Source organism: Chelonoidis abingdonii, chromosome 21, assembly GCF_003597395.2.
Source record: "Chelonoidis abingdonii isolate Lonesome George chromosome 21, CheloAbing_2.0, whole genome shotgun sequence".
Lineage (NCBI taxonomy): Eukaryota > Metazoa > Chordata > Testudines > Testudinidae > Chelonoidis > Chelonoidis abingdonii.
The window spans coordinates 6,011,762-6,035,608 of record NC_133789.1 but is presented as its reverse complement, the minus strand read 5'-3'; the positions used below and the strand labels follow the sequence as shown (position 1 = coordinate 6,035,608).

The 23,847-nt window shown below is 44.7% G+C and overlaps 2 protein-coding genes across 2 annotated transcripts; both read left to right on the top strand.

Moving 5' to 3' along the window:
- The first annotated feature begins 1,801 nt into the window (after nt 1-1,801).
- Nucleotides 1,802-4,577, top strand: HOXB2 (homeobox B2). Its single transcript, XM_032791266.2, has 2 exons — nt 1,802-2,302; nt 3,431-4,577. Exons 1-2 carry the CDS (start codon nt 1,924-1,926, stop codon nt 4,069-4,071), a joined length of 1,020 nt encoding a protein of 339 aa, XP_032647157.1. The 5' UTR covers nt 1,802-1,923; the 3' UTR covers nt 4,072-4,577.
- A 10,110-nt stretch (nt 4,578-14,687) lies between these two features.
- HOXB1 (homeobox B1) lies at nt 14,688-16,541 on the top strand. The gene is made up of 2 exons (XM_032791265.2): nt 14,688-15,396; nt 16,129-16,541. Exons 1-2 carry the CDS (start codon nt 14,688-14,690, stop codon nt 16,452-16,454), a joined length of 1,035 nt encoding a protein of 344 aa, XP_032647156.2. The 3' UTR covers nt 16,455-16,541.
- Nucleotides 16,542-23,847: the final 7,306 nt, after the last annotated feature.

Sequence of the window (23,847 nt, the reverse complement as noted above, 5' to 3'; positions counted from 1 at the left end):
TAAAAAGAAGTTTGCATTTGCCTTTAAGGTTCAGTATACATGTAAGGTAGTTATCTAACAGAAGGAAAAGAAAGAAAGAAAGACTTTCCCCTTCAAAAAGGAAAAAAAATTCATATCTGATCACTCCATGTGAAATACTGAGCAAAAAAAATGTTCCCCCAACAGGTTTTATGGCTGTAACGTTAGTGTTAGAAAGGAAGAAGAAAAAAATGAAAGAAGTTCTAGTCACTTTCCAAGTTATTTCAGCATGTCCCACACCTCTTATAAACTAATCTGTCTCCCGGGCAATAGAAAATACTGTCCTGTTTTATTATTAAAACTAAGATTCAAATAAAACTAGATTTTAAATTGTTTTGATTCTGATCTCTTCTGATTTTCCCATTGTTCTTTACCTTTTTTCCTGATCTCAGCAGAAATCGAATCAAATAGATTGGGAGAGTATTTTTCCAAAACGTCCCAAACTTTAAGCCCATGTCCGGGTTGCAGCCATCTATTTTCCCACTGTTTTATTTTCCTCTCCTTTTTGCTGCCCTGCAATTCTGCTTGGCTGTAGATTTCTGTGTTTCTTTTTAAATGCTTACCACCCACACGGATGTTTGAACTGACAAACGTTTCTAGGCTTTACTGCCTGCATGACTGCAGTTTGCCAGCCCTTCTTTCCTACAAGATGCGGGAAAATAGATCTTGAACCAACAAACTAAAAACCTTCTAAGCTTTCAGAATCCTTTATTATTTTTTTTCTTTTTTTCCTCCAGAATTGTTCGTGGTCTAATCTTTCTTATTTTGCTCTTCTCTAGGTTAAAGTTTTCGAATAATTCCTCTCACAATAACTCTAATAAAAGCCAAATTTCTTTGGTAAATTGGTTAAGGCCCAGCTGTCAAAAGGCTTTCGAACAAAAGATTGATCGTCTCTCTCTCTCTCTCTTTCGGTATGTGTGAAGCTGCTGGCTTTAAAAGAAAAAATCTTACTGGGAAATGACTTTTAATTTAATTATTTTTTCCTAAACTATTAAAGGGGAGCTATTTAGCGACATAAATCTGATTTCAAAGATATCAGTGATCTTAAAACACGTTTTTCCTCTTGCAGCAAAGTTTAAAGCATCCATTAGGTCTCACTTAGGAGTGGGGAGTTAAGGTAATTTATCAAGCTAAGATTTTTCTAGTCAACTTTTAATGCTTGCTTTATGACTTCAAAGGATCTAAAATGTTCTTAAGAACCTCTAGCTGCCTAAAAAATAAACCTCTGAATTAAACTTGCATACTGACCTGAACTCTTTTAAAAATCCCAACTCCAGATATTGGTAAATCTGAGAGTCCAATTTGCCTCATTGATTAGGTTTAGTCTTCCCTGGCTGTTAATGGAGACTGCCTCTGCCTTAATTTAGGAAAGTTCTTTTCTATTCCTGATTTCAATTCGTTGTCAAAACTTTAAAAAGAGTAATGAGCTCGATTCTTAATTGCGCCTGTCTTCCAGAATGTGCTAATCAGCCACTCTTTTCCCAGGGAGGGTAAGAGTTAAATAGGCAAATCCTACCCTCATTCCCACTCTTCCCTGCCTTACAGGCATCTCCACTTTTGCACCATCGAGGTAAACCTATTTAAATGCCCAAGTCCTTCTAAAAGGGGGGCAAAGGATGTTTCCTAAGGAACATTTTTATTTTAAAGAAAATAATGCTTTCTGTTTTCCAGCAGGCCCCGCCTGCCATTGGCCAAGGCTGGTCATGTGACCAGGAATTGGCTGCATTTTCGGCTCAGTCTCCAGTTTAATAGAGCAAGGTCCCCATACGCCTGTATTATCAGCAATATAACAATTATAAAAGCCTGAGAATCGTCATCATAACAATAAAAAAACTGGGTCCCTAAGATTTCCTCCCTCCTCCTTCTCCACCTCCCCTCCCTTTTCCACTGGGCCCTGGAAAAGCCATGAATTTTGAATTTGAGAGGGAGATCGGGTTTATAAATAGCCAGCCTTCGCTCGCAGAGTGCCTGACGTCTCTTCCCGCTGTCCTGGAGACATTTCAAACTTCATCAATCAAGGACTCGACATTAATTCCACCTCCTTTTGAGCAAACCCTCCTCAGCCTGAATCCTTGTTCCAGCAGCCAGGCGAGATCAAGAAGCCAAAAAAGAACAACCCATGGCCTGGTCCAGCAGCGCCCAATCCAGCTTGGCCCTTTGGCCGCAGAATTCCCCTGGATGAAAGAGAAGAAATCAACCAAGAAAGCTGCCCAGGCTCCATCCTCCTCTTCCTCTTCGCCATCCTCTTCCTCCTTCCCGGGATCTGCGGCTGGATCTCCTGCAGGTTTGTACAATGCAGGGGTGAGGGTGATGGGGGTGTTTAGTGGGGTTGGAGAGGATTCAAATAATAAACATGTTGGCATCATTTCGCCCCTCACCTACCCTCCTTCCCCCGTCCATCCATCCATCCCTGAAACGGTGTTACGCAATAAAATACATCGCAGCGATATGCAACCTTATTTTTGGAGTCTTCCCCCCGCCCCAGTACAAAGCAAAGATGGAATCATTGCTGGTTCTGCAAATCTTTCCGAGGGAATAAACCTACAAGCTACAGTAACATCCGTTTGAATCGGAAACCAAATTCTAATATGTCAGGGCTCGATTTTTGTTATTCCCGCAAGTCTAGAAATGTTTTTTCCCCCTATTTACAGCCTGCTAGGGAGCTGGTGGGAGGGGGGGAGAGATTTGCTGAAGCTTTTGTGTGTGTGCCTGCCGTGGAGGAGGGGGAAAGAGATAGAATTTGCCTTATCGGTATCCATTAGGAACATGCAAAATAAAATAAAAGAAGCCACAGAGAGCAAAATAACGCAACAGCCCTTTCAACGTGTTCTTAGTAAAATAATCTTCCCCAAAATATCGGATTTTCTTTTTCTGGAGGCCCAAAGGGCAGAACCTTTCAGAGTGTGTTGGGAGGGAGTATGTGATTTCTTTTTTTTTTTTTTTTTTTTTTTACAGAAAAGCATTATTCCGGTAAATTATACCACCACGACAACCTGTGAAACGGGCGGTATTTTCCCGGTGTCCACTGAGTCCGCCCCCCCCCCCAAAGATTTAGAGTTTCCAAACTGTTGGCAACAAATGTACAAGGGGGAAGAAATTCCCCCCTTCCTTTGGGGGCGGGGAGGACAGGGATATTTTTTTCCTTGGGGTGGGGGGATTGGGGGAGTGAATCGTTTTCTTTGAGGGTAGGGGAAGGGACCATGAGGGTGATTTGGGAGGATGGTAAATTCTGTTTTCTCCTGTGGCAGCTTATTTCTGCCCCTTGCTTATCACCGAGCACCGTTCTGCCTTGCCCTGCAATGGGAAGCTAAGGGATGTAGCTCATTCACGATGGTTGTTCCAACCCCCTCTCTCTCTCTTTTTCCCCCTCCTCGTCCCTTTTTAAATGGGCGGTTGTGTGTGTGTTGTGAAGACACCCAGGGGCTCCCAGAGACCAACGCGGGCGGCTCCCGGCGGCTCCGGACTGCCTACACCAACACGCAGCTCCTGGAGCTGGAGAAGGAATTCCACTTCAACAAATACCTGTGCAGGCCCCGTCGGGTGGAGATCGCGGCGCTGCTGGACCTGACCGAACGGCAGGTCAAGGTGTGGTTTCAGAACCGCCGGATGAAACACAAGCGGCAGACCCAGCACCAAGACCCCTCAGACGGGGACCTCGGCTACCCCAACCTGGAAGAATGCAACGACGAGGCGGAGGAGAACTCCCCGTTTGGCCAAGCCCTGGAGACCCCCTGCCCTTTTCAAACCAAAACCCAGGCGAGCCAGGAGCCGCCCAGCACTCAGCAGCTGCCCGCAGAGCCCCAGAGCCCCGGTTACCCAACGCCCACCGCAGAGCCAGGGTCCATAATGGAGCCGAGCAGGGCAGCGGGCAGCGCGGACAATGCCTTCCCGGAGAGGCAGGAGTCTCCTTTGTTGCCAGATCTGAGCATCTTCTCCACAGATTCCAGCCTCCAGGGCTCCCTGCAGAGCCCCGTCCACTTCTCGGAGGAAGACCTGGACTTTTTTACAAGCACACTGTGTACTATAGACCTGCAGCATCTGAATTTCCCATAACAGTCCCACCCAGGTCTCTCTGCCTTGGCCGTGTCGCCCCTTTCACACGCACCTCCACCAGCCCCCCACTCGACACCAGACTATTTCTATCATGGAGCCATGTACTTTCTCAGACCCCGTCTCCCCTCGCCCCCGCCCCCTTTAAAATTCGTTCTAATGTGGAAGCTAGATCATAAGAATGGTCCATCCTTTAAACAGTGATTCCCATAGCCTCAAAAAATAAAAGGATCCTATGTGTTTACTAAATCAAGGTATTTTATTACACTTCTATTCTTATTTATTTAAAAGAAATAAACAAACAACCCCCCCGCACACACTCCACCCCTCACGCACACACCCGAGAGAAAACATTTGTAAATCCTTCAAGTGACTTTCTCAGGAATCCGAACGAAACTTTTAGATTTCTTAATAAAAATAAATAATAAGAATGAAAAAAACCTGGAGGAATTTTGTTTCCTCCTTTAAGTTTTAGATCTAGACTATTTATTCAAATCCTTTAATAGTAAATGGCAAATTATTTATTGTACATTATTTTCATAGATTAAATAAATGTCTTTATAAAAATTCAAACAATGTGTTGCCATTTTTATATCTCCTCTTTGAGAGCCTTGTTCATTTCCCCCCAGAGGTTAGAACCTCCGCTTTCTTTGCGACTATCTGCTGGTTTTTTTATTCTCTTGTGTAGACTGGGAGGGTAAGAAGAAATGTGACCTCATAAATAACATTTTTTTTTCATAGAAAGCGGGTCTCAATCAGGAATACTGTATTAAACTTCCTTGTTCGATTTCCCTGCACTGGGTTTTTGTTCAAAGAATAAAGCAAAGCAAGCCATTCGCTTCGAATTTTATATTCATTCTTTAAACATCCCATTCCCACTCTTCTAGTAAAAATATTGTTAGCTAAAAATCGAGGGACGTAAAATATCAATGCAAAGATCCCACAGTTTAAAATCTCAGCGCTACACAATACTTTCAAGAACCACCCCTCGGTCCTGAGAACACACGCGTCCGGCGCACTCTGATTAGAAACGTTTGCTGTTTAGAAGTTTGCTATAAATATTTCCCGGCTCCAGTGAGTGTTAACACCACAGCAAATGACAATCCAGAAAGACAAAATCCAATCCTCCATATCTCATCCTCTGAGGCAAAAAATTGCCGATTAAAAAGGCCCCATGCTACACAAGGGGGGGGGGGGGAAGAATAAATAGATTCAAAAAATACTCCATGGGTGCATCCTGACTACATATTTTTAAGCAGCAGTTCAGTGATATAAAGGAAAGAAGAGGGGAGACAATACATGTAAAAGTGGAGGAGTTAAGCGGGGGGAGGGGAAATACGCCAGAAAAAACCCCAAGACTAATAAATCTGGGGTGATTTCGAGAGCAATTTGTGCTGCTCTGTCCTGGCTCGCGCGTCCTTTTAGGAAAGCTTTCGTCCAACATGTAATTTTAAACACAAAACTCATATATCAAAAGGGGGTGGGGGCTTGTTATGAATGAAAAGGGGTCAGCGGAGGAATCAATCGCGGTGACACAAAAAATAAATCATATTACGTCTTTGCTAAGTCAGTGGTGTTTCCCCAGACACGGCAGAAATTTGGTAGGCGTTCAAGTCGAGTTTGTGTGAAAGTAGCATTGAAACCCAGAAGACTAGGGGCGGGGGAAAGCGTGGGAGTGGGGAGGGAGGAAGAGAAGGGAGCTCTTCTTTCTTCCCTGACTGCTTAAAATGGCGCAGGAATCTGTGGCCAGACAAGGAAAACAGGCCGCCATGATAGAAGCTATATTTATATTGTGCAATTTCTTAGGGGCTAAGGAAGGGTGGGAGTCTGGGGAGGTAAATAATCCCTTCTGTCAACGCAGTTGTAGTACAGAGGAGGATAGATTTCTCTCTCTCTCTCTGGTACAACAAAGAGAACATTCTACCCCACCAGATCTGTGCCTCTTCTCGACGAAGATTTAAGATTTTGCCTAGCCTTCATTTTACTACTAGAATTCACATATCAGAAAGGTGCAGGAAGACATATCATTGTCATCTCCCGTTGCTTTGGCAGTGGCGGGGGGGGGGATGGTTAAGAACTTCAAATTTAGCCAACCTTAAAACAGTTGGGTAAGAAAGACACAAGTTTTGAAATTGCGGTTAGGAAAAAAAACCCCAGACATTTCTGCCAATTACAGCAGGGAATTGTGCTTTCCAGTCTACACGTTTTAGTCTTAATGCTAACAACACTTTGCTTTTCCAGAACCAATGCTCCGCTATATTTTTAAATGAAAACGCTGCTACTGCACTATGTTACTGCGGGACTGAAAATGTTTACGCTGAAAATCGAACTATATTGCAATTCAAATATTCGACCACCTCTTACTCAACAAATACATACCAGTAAAAACACCGACCCTCCTATTAATGCCATGAGCTTCCTCTTCTAGAAGTCAACCATCTCCCCTTTCACTAGCCACTCCTGTCCGCTCTGAAAGTCCCGGCAGAACGAGCCTTTCCAAAGTACCACAGAAGGCTATTCATTATCTTTAAGTTTATTTAATATCTCTAGTTGCTGGAACACACTCAAGTACAGACCTGGCACTGCCAGACGCTGTTTATCAAAGGGCCATTTGTTCCAACGCCTCACATCTCTTCCCCTCCCCCGTCCCCCTCTCCGTGCAATCCTGCATACAATCTTGCAGGGGAATATTAAGGAATTCGTGATACCTAGTCAATATCAGCTGAACATAGTAAAAATGGATACATCCAACATACAGAGTAACTTTCCCTATCTGAAAAAACACTAAAGGCATTTTTTGCGCAGGCGCGCGCGCGCACACACACTCTCCCCCATTAGTTGAGCCATTTTCAGTGCAGGAGGTAACACGTTTCTCCGTATCTTTTATGTGCCTTTCCCCATTTGCCTCCCCAGAGAAGGTTGCTCCTCATGCAGCAGGCGATCTCCAAGCAACTCAATCCTTCTGCTGATTCCCCTCACCCACTTTGGAAGGAGGAGAGAATAAGGGACATCTTGTTTTGGGCAGGCGGCCCCTCCCCAGGATGGCGTTTTTGTGGTGATGGCTGGGTTCTTTCCAACATCTACCAGGGAGGAGGTGAGGCAGGGCCGAGGAGGAGAGAACGGAGCTCTACACGCTCGCCAATGCAAATACTGACACCTTATCAATACAAATCTCTAACAATGGCCCTTCTGCAGATCATAATGACTTCTCAGAGTTGTTGCAGGTCTAGAAAACCTGCCAGTCACAGTCACAAATCAATTCCACACCCGCGGAAAGCGACTTAATAAACGGACCCTCGCCAGATATTATCCTCCTTCCCAGCCACCGTTCTTATTTGTCCTAATTAGCAAGACTGAAATGTCGGAGGAAAGAAGGGCGATATTCAATAAAATCTAAGTTATTGAATGGCTGTAAGACTTCATCATTAGTCCAGCCATTCTTTACCTTCTTCAAAATGTCAAACAAACGGAGCATGTGTTTTCTGAAACCTTCCCCTTCTGTTCTCCGCAACTGGAGGGCATCTATTAAGCAAATTCTGCCCCCTGATCGTTGTCCAAACACCGCAACTGACTAGCGATTATTAACCTGGGAACATGTAAATAGGATGCACTCACACGTGTTGTAATGATGCTAAAGTCATATCTATCTGGTGCCGATCTAGTCTGGGCATATGTTTGCTAAAGAGCTACTTGAGGCCCTGAAGATGTTGAGCTAGCGAATATGGTCATGGGAAGGACCAGGGGACAATGCACCTGGAAACAAAATAGGAACTAAAGTGCGCATCCCAGGAGGCGGGTATGTGCTGCCACAAGTGGAACAAGGCGCGCCCATTACCTTGTCTTGGGAAATTACCCCAAACTTCCTCAAAACTGTTGAGACCAGAATCTGAACAAAGCCTAGACAATCTCTCATGAACAGATCGCTTCTCTCGCGTTATCTAGCTTGCATGGAACCTATCTCCGGATATCCCTATTATTAGACATCTATGTTTGTATGCATCATAATACCAATCTCTGCTGTTACATCTGCTTGTAATCCTAGACGCAACGCCGCGTTGTTTTATATTGCATCGGGAGTGTCTAGCATCTCAATTTCTTCCACGGTCACACAGGAACAAGCCAGCAGGGTTTGCCCACGGCTCCGACAGTTTAAAGCCCTGTGCGCTCCTTAGCAGTCAATAGCCATTATATCCCTTTGCACAACTGCGCTCTTCTCATGTCATGCACCGTTATTGACCAACCCAACCGTTCGCCTTTTCCTCTCTTCGATACTTTCCTACAAGACCGTGAAAATATGAAAGGAGATTATATCTGAGCTAAACAAACTCTTTAAAGTAACTGTGATAGGGTAGGTAATCCCTCGCAATTCTAGATGGATCCTTTATTATCTCCTCCCCAACCTCAAAGGAAATATCCGTATTGCAGGTCTGGTTTCAAGAGAAACAAGCTCATAGGACCCTGTTCTGCAAGATGCTGAGCGCTAGTGTAAATCGCCTTGAAACCAAGGAGTGTTGTTAAATTCCTGGGCAAACTGGGCTCCCCTTACTCATAATGGTGTCCCACTGAGGTCCAGCCGAAGGAATTAATTCATGTCCTGAGGAAGCGCTCACCAATGAGTGTATGGGTTGCACAGTGATCACTATTCCAGTACTACCTACGGACTCCATTGTACTGGGCACTGCACAAACACATACCAAGATGTCCTATGCTCCTGCCTTTACGCGTTTTACAATTTACTAGAGGGAAGGGAAACAGAGGCACGGGAAGAGCAAGTGAGTCGCCAAAGGTCACCCAGAACGTCAGTGGCAGAGGAGAAGGTTTCCCAAGTCCCAATCCTGTTTTCTCCACGGGACTGCAGTCTAGTCCCTAATGAGGGATGCGTGACTCAGTCTGAGCATCTGAGTCTCTCCCACAGGTTGTAAAAAGAAACCATTAACACAGATACCCATCTACCCCCCTCGCCACTTAACTCTCACCCAGCTGGAAAGTTTTAAAGGCGTCTGAGTAAATTCAAACCGATGTTTTGGCAGCCGTTGTGAGTCCACAGATTTTCAGTTCTGAAAAGGATCCAGGCTCACAACAGAAAGGTAGAACTGGATCAAACAGCCAATGGAGAAGAGCTTTTCATCCGCGTGGCTTGACACTTTTTCTTGAAACGGAAATCCATACCCAGGCACCTCTGGCTCAGATCCTCCACTCAGCAAGTTATCGCTCCGAATAGCAACAATGGGGGGTATATTCATTTTTTGAAGCCTACCCTTAGCCAATTCAATCCACAGTTAAGCACTTGAACCAAAGAGGAGTCTTCCCCTCCCCCGGAATGTTGAGCACCTGTATCTCCCATTAACTTGCATATACTTAGCACCTTTGAAAATGAGTCCGTTTGTATGTGGGTACCTGAGTATGGATTTAGATGCGTAACTCCAGGCTCCAAATTATCTGCTGGTGGGGAAAAAAAAGCGAAACTACAGCGTCCTCAAAGGAGAGTTTTGTCCATTTACCCCAGCTGCAAGGAGCTATCAACGCACAGAATGGAGTTACAATTATTTATTTATCGCCCCAAACACGGTCTCCCTGGAAATCCCCTGGTCTGAATTAATACCCAATCCTATACTTGTTGCTTTATGGAGCACAACAGGTAAGAATTAAAACGTACCTTCTTCTTCCTTCACAACAACAGAGCATCATTTTCAGTCTGGGAGGGTAATGAACCATCGCGGCTGTGTCCCATTCTCCACCACTGACCATTTATATTAAGATTGGATTTTTTTTTTAGCTCAAAACCGAATTACTTTGGAGGAGCGCTTTGGCCTGTGTTATGGGGAAGTCAGAGTAAATACCACAATGGCCCGTGTTCTGGTGTCGGGGTCTACGAACAGCGATGCTCAGAGGATCTCGCCAATATTTCTTTGGATCGCAACCTCTGAAGTGGGTTTCCCACTCCCCCCTTCCTTTTTGGACCCAAATATCACAAAAAGAGGAGGTGCTGTAAAAATCACTGACAAAATACCTAACTCTAAAAAAAAAAGGCCAAATCCAATATTTTTATACGGATGTCCGAAAGCCACCGATTGATCAGCATTGTTCCTTATGAATCAAATAACGGAGAAGCCCGACGTGACGTTTCCTAGGGGCGGGGGAACAAACTTTCTCTGCTAACCCTTATATTGATCTTCAAAATAAAAGAGTCTGTCTCAGTGCCCTGAAACCTTGGAAATGTTTAACTTTCGATGGCAGAGCCTCTTTCAAATGGATACCTTTAAAAGACCCACTCCACTTCCGTTAAGATCTTGCCACAAAAGACTTTGCTATAGATTTTCCCTTTCTTTCTTTCTTTCTTTCTAGTATCAAATATGTCAAACAAACTGTCTAAAACCAAGCAATCGCTCAAGAAAGAGCGCGAAACCTTCCCTTTTCAGATCAACATACCAGTAGGTTCCATGGGACCCCTTTTTGTGCCTAGGGGATGTCCTGTTAGACAAGTATTTGAGGGGTAGCCGTGTTAGTCTGGATCTATAAAAGCAGCAAAGAGTCCTGTGGCACCTTACAGACTAACAGATGTTTTGGAGCATGAGCTTCCGTGGGTGAATACCCACTTCCTTGGATGCATGTAGTGGACATTTCCAGGGGCAGGTATAGTATATGCAAGCAAGAAGCAAGGTTAACAAGGTTTTTTTAAGGGCTCCCATAAAGCCTGGGAAATCATAGGCATGGCGGTGGCGGGGGGGGGACTAAATGGTTCTCCCTGGCTGGATTTCTTTCCTACGCAGTTACAGGGCAGCTGCTGCGGTTGTTTACGACAAGGGAAGCCCATCAGATGAATAATCACCCATGAACTGCCCGCGAGGCTGCGGTAGGAAATTCCCTGCCTCTTCCTGCGCGCCCCGTAGCATAATGTTACGCAATTATATGCGTCGCGAGTGTGTTTCTGGCGGGGTGTGCGTAGGGTACAGGGAGTGTCTGCCACTGAAGAATTCCGCATTGGTCACTGCTGGAGATGGACCATTGGAGCGTGCTAAGGGAAACCCCCAAGACCACTCACCTCATATAAAGCCTATAGTTAGGATTAGTCATTAGCTCCGGGAAAAAATGAGACCTGCAGGCCCGGATTCATAAATCAGGAGTACAAAATTCAGCTAGGGCGGAGGAGATCCTCCTCTATGGAATATTCAGTACTTAAAGGGAGATAAAGGATCTGGAGTCTGGGCCAGCAATTAATACGCTTGTTCTTGCCGCTAATCGGTGCAAGCAACCGATGTGCAATTCTCCTGGTGAGGTTGGACTCTTTCCCCTCCCCCACGAACAGAAGAATTAAAACGGCCCCTCCCCCAGCCTCAAAAATCCTCAGCAAATTTTTGTTTGTTTGTTTTAATTCCATCCAGCGAAAAACCAGCAGCATCTGCAAGTCTTTGTCGGTCGTTGTGCTTTAGGGGATAGATGAAGCAATAAATAGAATAGAATATAATTAATTAATATATCTAATATAGTGAAGCAATACATATAATTAAAGGGTAATGACTAATCAAGTATTTGGGGGAAGAAAAGAAGGAGAGGGACCAGAGATTTGATGGACTAAACCGCTTTCCCCTGATGGGATCCCCATTCTTCTGTTGCTTCAGCAAGTTCTGTAGCCTCTCTTCTCTCAAGAAGCAGCTGCCCATAATATGACCTGCGAACACCAGAGATTTTTTGTACTTTTTGGTAGTTACCAATGATCGGATGTCTCCTTTCTCTGATGGGGCTGAAGGTCTTGTCCTGAAGTGGGGCCCTCATCTTCTCCACTGGGTAAAATAAAACGAAGTAACATGTAAAACCATCACCAGTTGTGCGAGGGTCTGGAAAAGGAAACCGATTTAGGAGCTCAAGTCGCATTGAAAGTCAGGTAGGCGATTTGGAAAGCCCCACTCCATAACTGCACGTGATCCATTGACCCCGATTTGGAGTTGAAATGCAGGCATGGCTGCTATGTGGTGTAAAAGCATAAGCCACTTTTTGCTAGCAATGGGGATGAGATTTTGATACGTTTGTGTGGTCTAGCACCTTCCTTCACGAGTCAATGGGATCCCACTTGAAGGTGGAGGGGTGCCACCGAACTGGAGTTACAGACAGTATCGAAAACTGTAGCCCTGGGGAAGGTGCTTTTTCACTACAGGAACAACAGCAAAATAAAAGCTTATGACGGGGCTATTTTAACCCCAGCGCCTTTGATCTCACCCTTAGCCCCAGATATCTATCCGGGACGCTGTGAATACTTGGCACATGGGTTCCAGAGAGCAGATAAGAAGAAAGCTAAGTGATGCATCCTTATGGGGGTGACAGGGCCTAGGCTAACAGAGAGGAGCAGATGGCGAACGGCCATAGAGTTCCAAAGGGTGGGGGTGGGGGGAAAAGAGGATTCAGGATCCTCTTTCTTAAAATAACCCCCCCAATTAAATGCTTTCTTTTGTGTCCAGGGCCGGAAGTGTTATGCTATACATGGCCATTGCTTGATCTCACTAAGAAGGCGTTTTAATGTCTTCTCTTAACTTGACATCGCGACCAAACTCTGGAAAAGTACAACTCTCAGCTCTGATAACTTGGCTTGGTTTTCACTAAGAGAGCTTTCATTGGGGTGGGGGGGATACCGACTACAGCCTGTCTTCCCCTCCACATGGCCGCAATAGTGAGATCTCCTTGAGGCAATCCGGGAAACTCTCGAATGTTTCTGTATTTTAAATAGAATAAAACTTACTCTGTTTGATAAGAATAGAAAATGATCAGAGCGGTTGTATAAAACCGGTTCAGTGATGGAATACGTTGATTCTTTAAAAATAATAATAATCCAGGAGTGATCTAAGTATTATTTAAATATAATAAATTAATTTCCTCTCCCTCCTCATCCCCCGCCCCAACCCCAAATAAGTACTGTATAATATAGAAAAACCTCGCCTGGCTTTAAATTAAACATGTATTTCATTTTCAAAAAGAATCATGTGTTCATTTTCTTCGGTTTTGATAATTAGTTTACTTATGTGTTATTCAAAGTCGGGTGTTCTAAACACCACAGTACACGTGCAACTCAAAGAATCTGCCTAACTGATACCTCGTCATAAATAGTATTCACGAACAGAAATCAGGTGATGTAGGAAACTTTTTCATAAGTCCATTAGTTCATCAGGAGAAATAGAACTAGCTAAAACATTCAGTTTCTCTTTGGAGGCTTTAAAGGAGAAGGGACCCTGCTCTGGTCACATCTATCCCTGTTTCTGTAACAAAAGTGTCCCTGTTCCAAAAGTGTTACATCAGCCAAACCTCTGGACTAAAGAACTTGTATATATGTCTTAAAGTGAACTTTTGGCCTAAAAAACTCCTGCTTCTTCTTAAAGGCTGAGTAACCAGTAAATATCCTGACAGGTAACAAATGGCTGTGGGCGTCATATTGTTAGATGTTCTTGTCTCCCATGTGCTAACAAGTAAATAAATGTTGCCTACCTCTGTTTCCATAATATTAACAGTGGAAGCAGCAGAGAATCCTGTGGCACCTTATAGACTAACAGACGTTTAGGGGCGTGAGCTTTCGTGGGTGAATACCCACTTCGTCAGACGCAGGTAGTGGAAATTTAACAGTGGAGTGGTAAGTCTGACTTCAGTTTCTTTCTCTTTGTACCTACCCACAATTTGGACGGTGCCACAAGAAGACCTTGCTATAATAAATGAATCAGAAAGAGACCAAATTATGTTTGTAACTGAAAAAAAGAGCAGCTGAAAGTCCTAGCATTTATTAAACGCTTTCAAAAGAAACTTCTCCCAAGTAGTGAGCTGTAGCTCACGAAAGCTCATGCTGAAATAAATTTGTTAGTCTCTAAGGTGCCACAAGTACTCCTGTTCTTTCTCCTTTTCTATGATTAGATAGATAGATGTTTTCAATCCCATTCTTCATTTTATTATACTGTGCACTGTGGTGTTTCTCCAACAAAGACATTCTGTCTTTCAAAGTTTATTTCATCCGCTCATTAGAATATTGATTGAATTAATTAGCTTTTACCCACACTGGTTCTGGACACAAAGCTAGGGTAGTAAGATAAAAGTACAGATGGGTTTGGTTTGGTTTTTTTTAGCCTTTTCATCCAAGCAAACTCCAAACACGATCGTGCCACTTTGCAGAGAACGTTTTAAAAGGAAGAAAAAAAGAGCATATTTATAGTAGAAAAAGTAATGAAACCTCCCTACCTCTGTCTCTGTCTCACATGGAACTGGATGGAGTTGGGGGGAAAAAACTTCTTTTTATTTGGGGGAAAAAGTTCTGACGAAGTTGATCACATTTTATAATGGTGAGGGCCTTTTTAACACTTAAAACGGTCTTGAATAATTCTAACTCTCTGCTCCCCCCCCCCCACTCCCTTCTCTCTTTTAAAGTCTTTGAGGAAAGATTTTGACATATACGTGTTGTTATCAGATTGATGGGCAGGGTTTGATTGAAGTTTCTTTGTCATGCAAATACCAGGGGCTTGATGGATGAGCGCAGATATCTGACAAACTTCAGGAGGTCTTTGCTCATTGGATTCGTGGCGAACCACGTGGTTCCACCCCCCAACTCCCCCCCTTTCGGAAGGCTCTGGAGGTTCGAAGGCTAGCGATCCATGGATGGAAGTTTTACAGCTTTGACATACTATCTAAAGGTTGTAGGGCAGGCGAAATCCCCCCAAAACAGGTTGACCCTCCTCCATCACTGGCAGATGGACAATACTAGGATGAACTCCTTCTTAGAGTATGCAATTTGTAACCGTGGGACGAGCGCCTACTCACCCAAGGGCTACCATCATTTAGAGCAAGGGGCAACCTCCTTCCCTGCTTGCTCAGGTACACCCAGAAGTGACAGTTATAATGGAGACGGACGCTTTGTAGTAGCTGGGAGCGCTACGGTGCCCAGCCATCCTGCTCAGCCGAACCCAGGCTACCATCACCCCCACCCTTCAGGGCTTGGCCTCCCCTTCTCGGGCTCTGCATCAGCAGGGTACCCGCCCCAAGCCTGCAATCCCAGCTACGGGCATCACCAGTTCTACCTCAGCCAGCAGGAAACGGATGGCGTGTATTTCCAATCTGCCCCCGCTGGATCTAACCTCAGCTCTGGGTCAGACGGCTACTGCCCCGCCCTGTCAGGGTCTGGACAGTACCAACACCACCCCTATGGCCAGGAGCAGCAAGGCTACTTGCAGGGAGCTTACAGCCACCTCTCGTCTGCTTTAAACGAAGACAAAGATCACTCCTGTTCCTCTGAGCTCTGCCCCACCACCAGCCTCACACAGACCTTCGACTGGATGAAAGTGAAAAGGAATCCTCCCAAAACAGGTGAGTTTGACAACTCGGCGATCGTTATATTTTAAAGTGTGTGTGTGTGTGTGTGTGTGTGTGTGTGTGTGTGTGTGTGTGGACAGAGAGGTGGGAGAAGAAGTCTTTTGTGGGTTGGCTGTGAGAGAGAGAGCTTGTGACTTTGGGGAGGGGGGACAAGGAAGGAGCTCAAGGGAGAATGGAACAGATCAACATCATGGCTGCAGGAGTGGTAGACAGAGGTCCTGAAAGCTGCGCATTCTGCTGGAGTGATGTAGAGCTGCTGAATTTCTGTGCTAGGCCCGGAGCGATTTAAATCTTGCCTTAAGTAGGGAATGACAGGGGCTTCCGGTCCCTCCAAATTTTCCCCTTCCACTCCCCTATTGTTCAGCTTCCTTCCCTAGAACCCCCCTTAAATCCCAACCTCCCTCCCTCATGAAAGTTTCCAGAGAACTGAGAAAACAGTGACTCGCAAAAGCGGACTATTTGGAAGAGAGCAGGTGAGCTGTTCATCTCAGAAGGGAGCCTTCCGGTGCTGGAGGGACCCGTGCAGGTACAGAGAGAGCTCGGGCCCTGCAGTGGATGGAGCTAAGGGCGAGAAACTGGCCCGGATGCTGAAGTGGTGTGTGGCTGGGTGATGGATGGCTGGAGAGAGAGCGGGAGAGAGCCTCGCTTATCATGTGTCAGCCCTCCCCACTGCTTTAACGCGTTACGCTTTGCTGCTGCTTCCTGTGTGTGTTTGCTCATTAACAGCTAAAGTGTCTGAATATGGACTGGTCGGGTCCCCCAATGCCATCCGGACCAACTTCACCACGAAGCAGCTGACGGAGCTGGAGAAGGAGTTTCACTTTAACAAGTACCTCACCCGGGCCAGGCGAGTGGAAATCGCCGCCACCTTGGAACTCAACGAAACCCAGGTGAAGATCTGGTTCCAGAACCGGCGGATGAAGCAGAAAAAGCGGGAGAAGGAAGGCCTGGCCCCCGCTCCTGCCCCCAGGGCTGCTAAGGAAGTAGGCGAAGCCTCGGACCAGTCCAACTTCACCTCACCTGAGGCCTCTCCCAACTCCGTTTCCTCCTGAAACGGTCCCTTCAAGGCGCAGGAAGGATAAGGCCCTCTCCCTGCAAACTGAGCCAAGGCACGGATACCCAGCCCACGTACACTCCCACACGTCCATACACACACTCCAGCCCGGCCCACACCCCACTCCACTGACTGGTACCCCGTTGCCGGAGTTGTGATGGTTCCAGCCCTGCTTGCATTTCTCTGTCCTTCCCTCTTACTTCATGAGCCCGTCCCGCAGGAACAGTTCACTCCAAAAAGGAGGGGCTGGCTGTGTCTTTAACCTACATTCCTGGCAAGACCCATTTGTCTCAGGGACGTTTCCATCCCAAGTTTGGGGATTGCACTTTCAACCAGAGAAACTTTTGAAACTAATTTAATAATTTCCATTCCCCCCCCCTAAAAAAAATCCACCCCACAATGTGCACAATGACTTTGGGCTGTAAGAATTCGTTGCTTGATGTAATTATTTTTCCCCTGTGTCCTTCCTTCCCACAGGATTGTAAAAAGTGTTTCCCCCCCACCCCCACTTTTAAACTTTGTATATCTTGGAGTGGGACTTGCCCTATTAATAAGCCAGAGGCCTTTGAGAAAAGAACACCAACCTTTCCCCTCGTTTTGCACTATCGCGGCTTTCCGTACTGTTCAAATGTTTCTTTGTTTGGGTTTTTTTTTTTTTTAATTTGCATGGAGTTTGGATGCTGCCAGCCACACAAAAAAGAATGTAGGAAAAGTCTGACCTCCGGGTACTTTTGGGGGGTGATTTTGTTAGCTAGTGTGCCATGCTTAGCGGAACCAGATATTGACCGTTCGGTTACACTGCTGGATTCAAATGATATTTATTGTCTATTGTGATAGCCTGAACTCTTAAAGGAAAGTAGCATCCCTGCCCTCCTTTCTCTGAGCCCGAGCGAAACTCTATTTAATAATGGAAAATACAGTGTAATTATCGCCCCCCTCCAAGAAACTTTTGCATAGACCAGCATTAAGAACGTGGAGTGAGTTTGTTTCGTTTCGTTTCGTTTTAAGGAGAAAATTACATAGGAAAAAAGCCAGTCGGGGTTTCCCCTCCCCCCTTCTGTATTCTTACATGCAACTACCTCAGTCTAATAAAGTTTAATTTTTCAGAGTCTAGTCCTCTTGGTTGTTAGTTACATGGAAATTTCTCATGCCCCGCCAGCGGGCTGAGTGTGATGGGACCGGGGAGCGAAGGGTGGAAGGTTTCTTAACGCCGCTCAGTCTTTCCAACGACAGGCCCGATCCTGCTTCGGTTTTAGATCAAATGGCAAATCTCCCCTTGGCTTCTACAGATGCAGGATCGGGCCCCATAGATACCTTTTCACCGCTTCTAAGGGCAAAAGTTAACGCTAGTGTATTGAGGACCTGCAAAGCGGATCGCTTCACTTCAAGTGAAGGTGTTTGGCATGAAGCAATCAGCTTCTCCTCTAGCCACTTCGCGATTAAAAAAATCACGTTGTATTTAATCAGTGAACGATCTCAGATGAATAGGATTCTCTCTCTCTCGTTTAAGCATACACATTTCAGGAACTATACGGTACCCATGTTCTTGAAATAGAAGCATCGACTGGAATGAACAGTGTGTGGGGGTGTGTAATATTTAAATAAAGAGGGTTTCTGGCTCTAAAGCAAATCCAATGACTTTAGAAGTAAGGTCAAGAGGGGTATTTTCCCCTTTCCCCGCACGCCCCCAAATGGAGACACCGATTGAGGAATGATTGCTCTCCAAATGAAAAGCGGTAATAATGGCTGCATCATCTTTGGGGGCTGGAGCCTGATTCCACCAGGCGATGATACATTTCCCGTTGATTTCTCTGGGCGCAAGATCGGACACTCTATTCTATAATCTTAATATTTTTTGGAGGATGAGAAGTTGGGGGAGGGAGAAGGTGGGGGAGGGGGAAGAGGCCCTTTAGCTCTGACCTTTTTACCTCGAAACGCCTCTGGGATTTCTAAACAAGTAAACAGAGAGGCTACCAGGAGAATCTATTGTCCTGGCCTCAGCTGAAATTTGCAAACCCTCTCTTTTGTTTTGCAGGGTGGGGAAGCAACTTACCAAAGTACCTGTTGTAAATTAAATGTATGAATTTGCCTATATCGAAGTCTTAAACGCTGCTCAATGCTGTTTTAAAGAACTGGGCCCAGATCATCGGAGGGTTCTAAGGAAACTCGCCCAGGCTGTGTAACCACCCTCTTCTCGCCTTTCTAACGGGGATCGTGGGGAACACAGCTTGAATGGGTCTAAAAAAAATTTTCGGAGTTAGTCTAGGACAGGGCTGGGAAAGGAATACAATAGCTTAAAAGAGAAGGCTTTTTGCTAAAAGTAATAACTTGCATATCATCTACTTTGACGGGGAAAAAAGTTTAGAAAAAGAAAAGGAAGAAAGAAAAGAGTTGGATGCTTTGATAACCCATTTGACTGAAGGAAACTTTCTTTGAAAGTGTCCAGTTAAAGCTGGGTCTTACTCGTCATAATGTTGGGGCATTTCCACCAAAGAGAGGTCCCACGTCTCTTTACATCTTCGATTAGAAACAGATGCAAGGGATGAGTCCCATTTGCCCAAGGCTGACAGGTGAGAATGGACATTAGCCGTTTCCACTGGATCAGAGCTGGGCGAGCTCGGGGTCCTGTCCAGGACGGGAAGGCGGGTGGAGCTGAGCAGAAAGGACAGGAGGTTACTGATATGTCACGATGTCGGGCACTCCAAAGGCCTAGAAAACTCGCATTTAAAACTCAAAGGCAGACCCCGGAAGGGGCCGTAGCGCCTGTGTTGACGAGCCCTTACATATGTAAACCCCTTCCGACCTATTCCCATCTATGAGAGGGTTCGTTTCATCTCTCTCTCTTCCCTCCTCCCCCGCCTCTCAATTTCGTCCTTCATTCTCACACTGGCTTTTAAAAAAATCACCACACACTTTCTTTCGTGTGCCCCCCATCAGATTTCTCACACTTCCTCTTCTTTTTCTGGAAGTCAACAGACAGAAACTCACGGTTGTGAACTAGAAAACGTCGCAAAAATACCAGCTTGGTGAATTAATTGGTAGAAAGAAAGAAAGAAAGAAAGAAAGTCTCTGTATCTCATATATGTATATACATACAGACACACAGAGACACTCATATATGTGTACATGCTATTATAGATATTAAATTACATACATTTCATATAAATACATGTTTATAGATAAACACACTTGTAACATTGCACGCATATCTATACATATATATGGATGGATTTATCTTATCTGTGTTTGTACATAGGTGTATGCGTATAGTTGTATTAGAGATATGTGTATGTATATGATTGACGGATATACACAGACATGTATCTATCTATATATACACTCACATATCTCACATCTATCTATCTCTGGAGCATCTGGTATGCTATTTTTCCTGAGCAGGAAAATCACTTCAATGTCAATGCAAACATATATATGTAACATATAAGCACGCACATCTGTCTGTCTGTCTGTCTATCTACGTAATGGAGATTTATTCTTTTAATATCCCAAAGGAAGAGGACATTTCCCAGTTTAGAAATTCTTGTAAATTATTTATGACAATAGCCTTGTTTGAGATACGTCTCTTCTGCGAGAGGAGGAGATGTTAGGCAAGGGATATTGAACAGACTCCTGTCTTCTAGCCATGCTCACAGATAACAGACCTGGTGAGAAGGCCAGGAGTCCTGGCCCTTCTTGGCAGATATTTCAGGGCCATGTGTTCCTTACCTCTTGGTGTGAAATTTTTCTTCTCTCCCTAAAGCGTTTGTTCTCACAATATGAGGCCTTTTGATCTCAGAAGAGCACATTCTATTTTTCAGAAAAAAGAAAGAAAAGAAAAGAAAAGAAAAGAAACCAGAAGATTTTCTTACTTTCAACTCCATTTCGCTCTATTATTAACTTTCTCCCCAGAGCTGATCGGGGCTGGAGGTGTGAAAACCCTCTGAAGCTCACTACCCTGCCTGGGGAAACGACTTAATAACAGTACCGCGGGACTGGAAAGAGAAATATCTTTCCTAATGCAAAGCCTCTGATGCCCTTAAAATGAGAAGATGAAAGTTGTGAGTAGTTTCATGTTTATCCAGCTCTCATATGTCACACAGCAAAAACAAACGGGGCTGGGGGTTGCAGCTAGAAGGAACACAAATTCTTTATTTGAAAAATGAAGCAAATCAGAGTTGATCTCTAGTTGAATTTCACTTTGTGTAAGTGATTCATCAATACCCTGATTCAGCAACAAGCCCATCCCTAAGAATGTGAGTAATCATCCTTATTCAGTAAAGAACTTAAGCGTGTGCTTAATTAAACTTGAAGTATGCCGCTGAAGTCAACGGATTGTCCAGGTTCTTACAGTTAACTCTGTGCTTTGCTAAATAAGGGTGAGCCTACATGATCATGGAGTCAAGGTGGGTGAGGTAATATCTTTTATTGGACCAACTTCAGCTGGTGAGAGAGAGAGAGAAGCTTTGGAGCTTACACAGAGCTCTTCAGGTCTGCGAAACTAACTAACTCTCTAATATCCTGGGACCAACAGGGCTACCACAACACTGCCTACGTGCTCAAAGGTAAGCATCTGCTTAAGTGCTTTGCTGAACTGAAGCCTAAAGCAGCCCACTTATTTTTCCTTAATCCTTTTAATACAAACAGGTTTAAGTCAGTGCTTCTATATCATGATGCCAACGTTTCCCAACCTAGTGCTAAAAATTTCCCAAATCTGGTGAAAAATTCCCAGATAAAGTTTTTTTACAGTGTTTCTATAGCCTGGGAAATTTCCCAGAACCTGGGGATGCGTGAGTAAAATGTTTCAACTTGGGAAAATTGGGAATTTTTCATTAAAAAATTTTACTCACAAATTCCCAGATTATGGGAAATTTCCCAGGCTATAGAAGCACTGGTTCAAGTCACACTAAGAAAATAATGCAGGGTAGAGTGGTTCTGGGTGAGACCAGTTTGAAGGAATGTGCAACCATCCCCATTTCCCCAGACTTTGACTGTGAGCCAAATTCAGATACTCTCACTCATGTTGGGTAGTACCTTAGGGCTAGGTCCTGGAGTAAACTGGGCTCCTGAAGGGGTGCTGGAACAATTTTTATAGTAAGGTTGCTGAGACCGGTTGAACCAAACTGTAAACCCTGTATATAATGAAAACCACTTCAAGCCATTGGGTGTGGCAAACCCCTAGTTCCAGCACTGATGGCTCCCTGCAGGCTCACTGGTGTACCTGAGCAGATCTTTTTGCAGGATCCAGCCCTGTGTTCACAAGTAGTCTCTTATCCTTCAGTAAGATGCTATTCAATGTAAAGGTATCTGGTACCTGTCCCATTCATGTTACATAAGCAAATCCATGAACAAACAAGTTGTGTTCTAATGGGGCCTAGGGACTGCAATCAAAGATCATTGCCCTATTGTGCTGGGCACTGTACACATATAACAAAAAAGATGATCCCTGCCCTCAAGGGGTTTACGGTCTCACCTGTGGTAAAACATGCAGGACTGGGGCCTTGGCACTTATGTCATAACCCCTGGGTGTAACCTTGGGGCCCTCTTGGGGCCCTCCTTAGCCTTCCCCACCGAAAAACAAAACACAAAAAGCCCTACAGCTGATCATTTTCAAGGTTGCTTCACTCTTTGAGGCAGGTGAGTTGGAACTGGGGAGTCAGCTCAGGAGGAGAGGACACAACTGAAGAAGTATACAGAACATCCCCTTACTCTTCAGAGGCCTCACCTATCCTTTCAGTTTACATGGCCTGACAGCTTCATTTCAGCCCCAGCCTTCACATGGACTTGTTCAATATTTACTCAGGCTGATAGGTTTGCCCAGAGCTTTCCTCCATCAGCCTTGCCCTGCCGGCTCCCCTTCCCCTCAGGCCCAGGTTCACAGAAAGTTCAGCCTGAAATGAATTCACCAAAGGATGGGCCCAGGCTGTCCTGAGGACCAGAGATGAGGTCAAGCCTGGGTCTCTGTGCCCCACTAGAGCCTTGCAAGGCCCAGCACTCAGCACTCCAGGCAAGAAGTCTGCTTTGAAAAATTATTTTGGGTTAAAAAAGAAAAGCACTGGCTGGTAAGAAGAGAACACCAAGCATAGCCGGGGTTGGCTTTCAATGCACAGAGCAGAGGTCAAGCCTTCAGGGAAGGCGAGAATAGTTCACGAACATTAACCATGCCTGGAAGTCGGTAAGATACAGGAGGTGTAATCTTCCAAACTTAATAAAACGTATCTATTTCTGTGGGAGGAAAAGGAGACATTTTTTTTACTTAAAACCAGAGTTGATTTCAAGCAGAATATTTTCTGACTGAAGCAGCAAAAGGTAATATAACTTTGTGTCATGACAAATTTCAACCCTTGTCAAAAATTTTTTTTAATCTTTTGGTATAAAGAAACATTCTGGACAACAAATCAAACTTAGTGGGTATAAAAATAAAAAAGAGATAGGAGGAGCATTTCTGGGCTGTTCAGAACCTCATGGCTTTGTGGGGCCAAATTTTCCAAAGAGCTCAAGTGTAAAATTTTCAAAAGTACCTAAGCCCATGTCTCACTAACTGGGGTCCCTCTGGTGGGGTTGGAAGCTCACTGCCAGGTACAGAAGTAAGGTGACCAGATGTCCTGATTTTATAGGGACAGTCCCTATTTTGAGGGCTTTTTCTTATTACCCCCCACTCCCTGTCCTGATTTTTCACACTTGCTGTCTGGTCATCCTATGCAGAAGAGACATACCCTTGGGATCCTATTTTCAAAAGTCACTTAGGCTTCTTAGGAGCCTAAGTCCTATTGACCTGGAAGGATAGTGAGGAGTCTAGGTGTCTGAACTAATTTTAAGAATGGGACTTAGATGCTTTTGAAAATTTTGACACAAGGTCAGATTTTCAAAAAAGCCACTTGCATGGTGACACTTGGGTCTAGATTTTCAAAGGAGCTGGGCACCCAGCATCCTGAGCTGTTTTGAAAATGTGGCTACTCATTTTGAGGCTTCAACAGGGTCAGTGCAAACAAAAATAATAAAGGTTAGATACTAGTGCTAAGATGAAATTTGGATCACACCCATCTTGGAAGTTAGGAATTCACTCAGAAAATTTATTCCACAAGAGAGATCCATCTAAGAGGGGAAAAAAAGAGGAAAAAAATAAAATAAAGCAAGCAACAACACAACCATACACACACACTGACCACTGTGAAGCCATTATCCCCTCTCCCCTCCCCTGCAAAAGAGGGGAAAGTTGCTACTGGATTCTACTACAGGACCTTTCCATTAATATGATGCAAATTAAGAGGACAAAGTAGAGAGACTGGAAACAAGTTGCCCTAGAACTGTGGATTGGGTGATGCTGAGATTGCCACTGTGTGTGTCTTTCCGAGGGCTCTGCTTTTCAACTGGAAAGTTTTACGGTTGTTCTT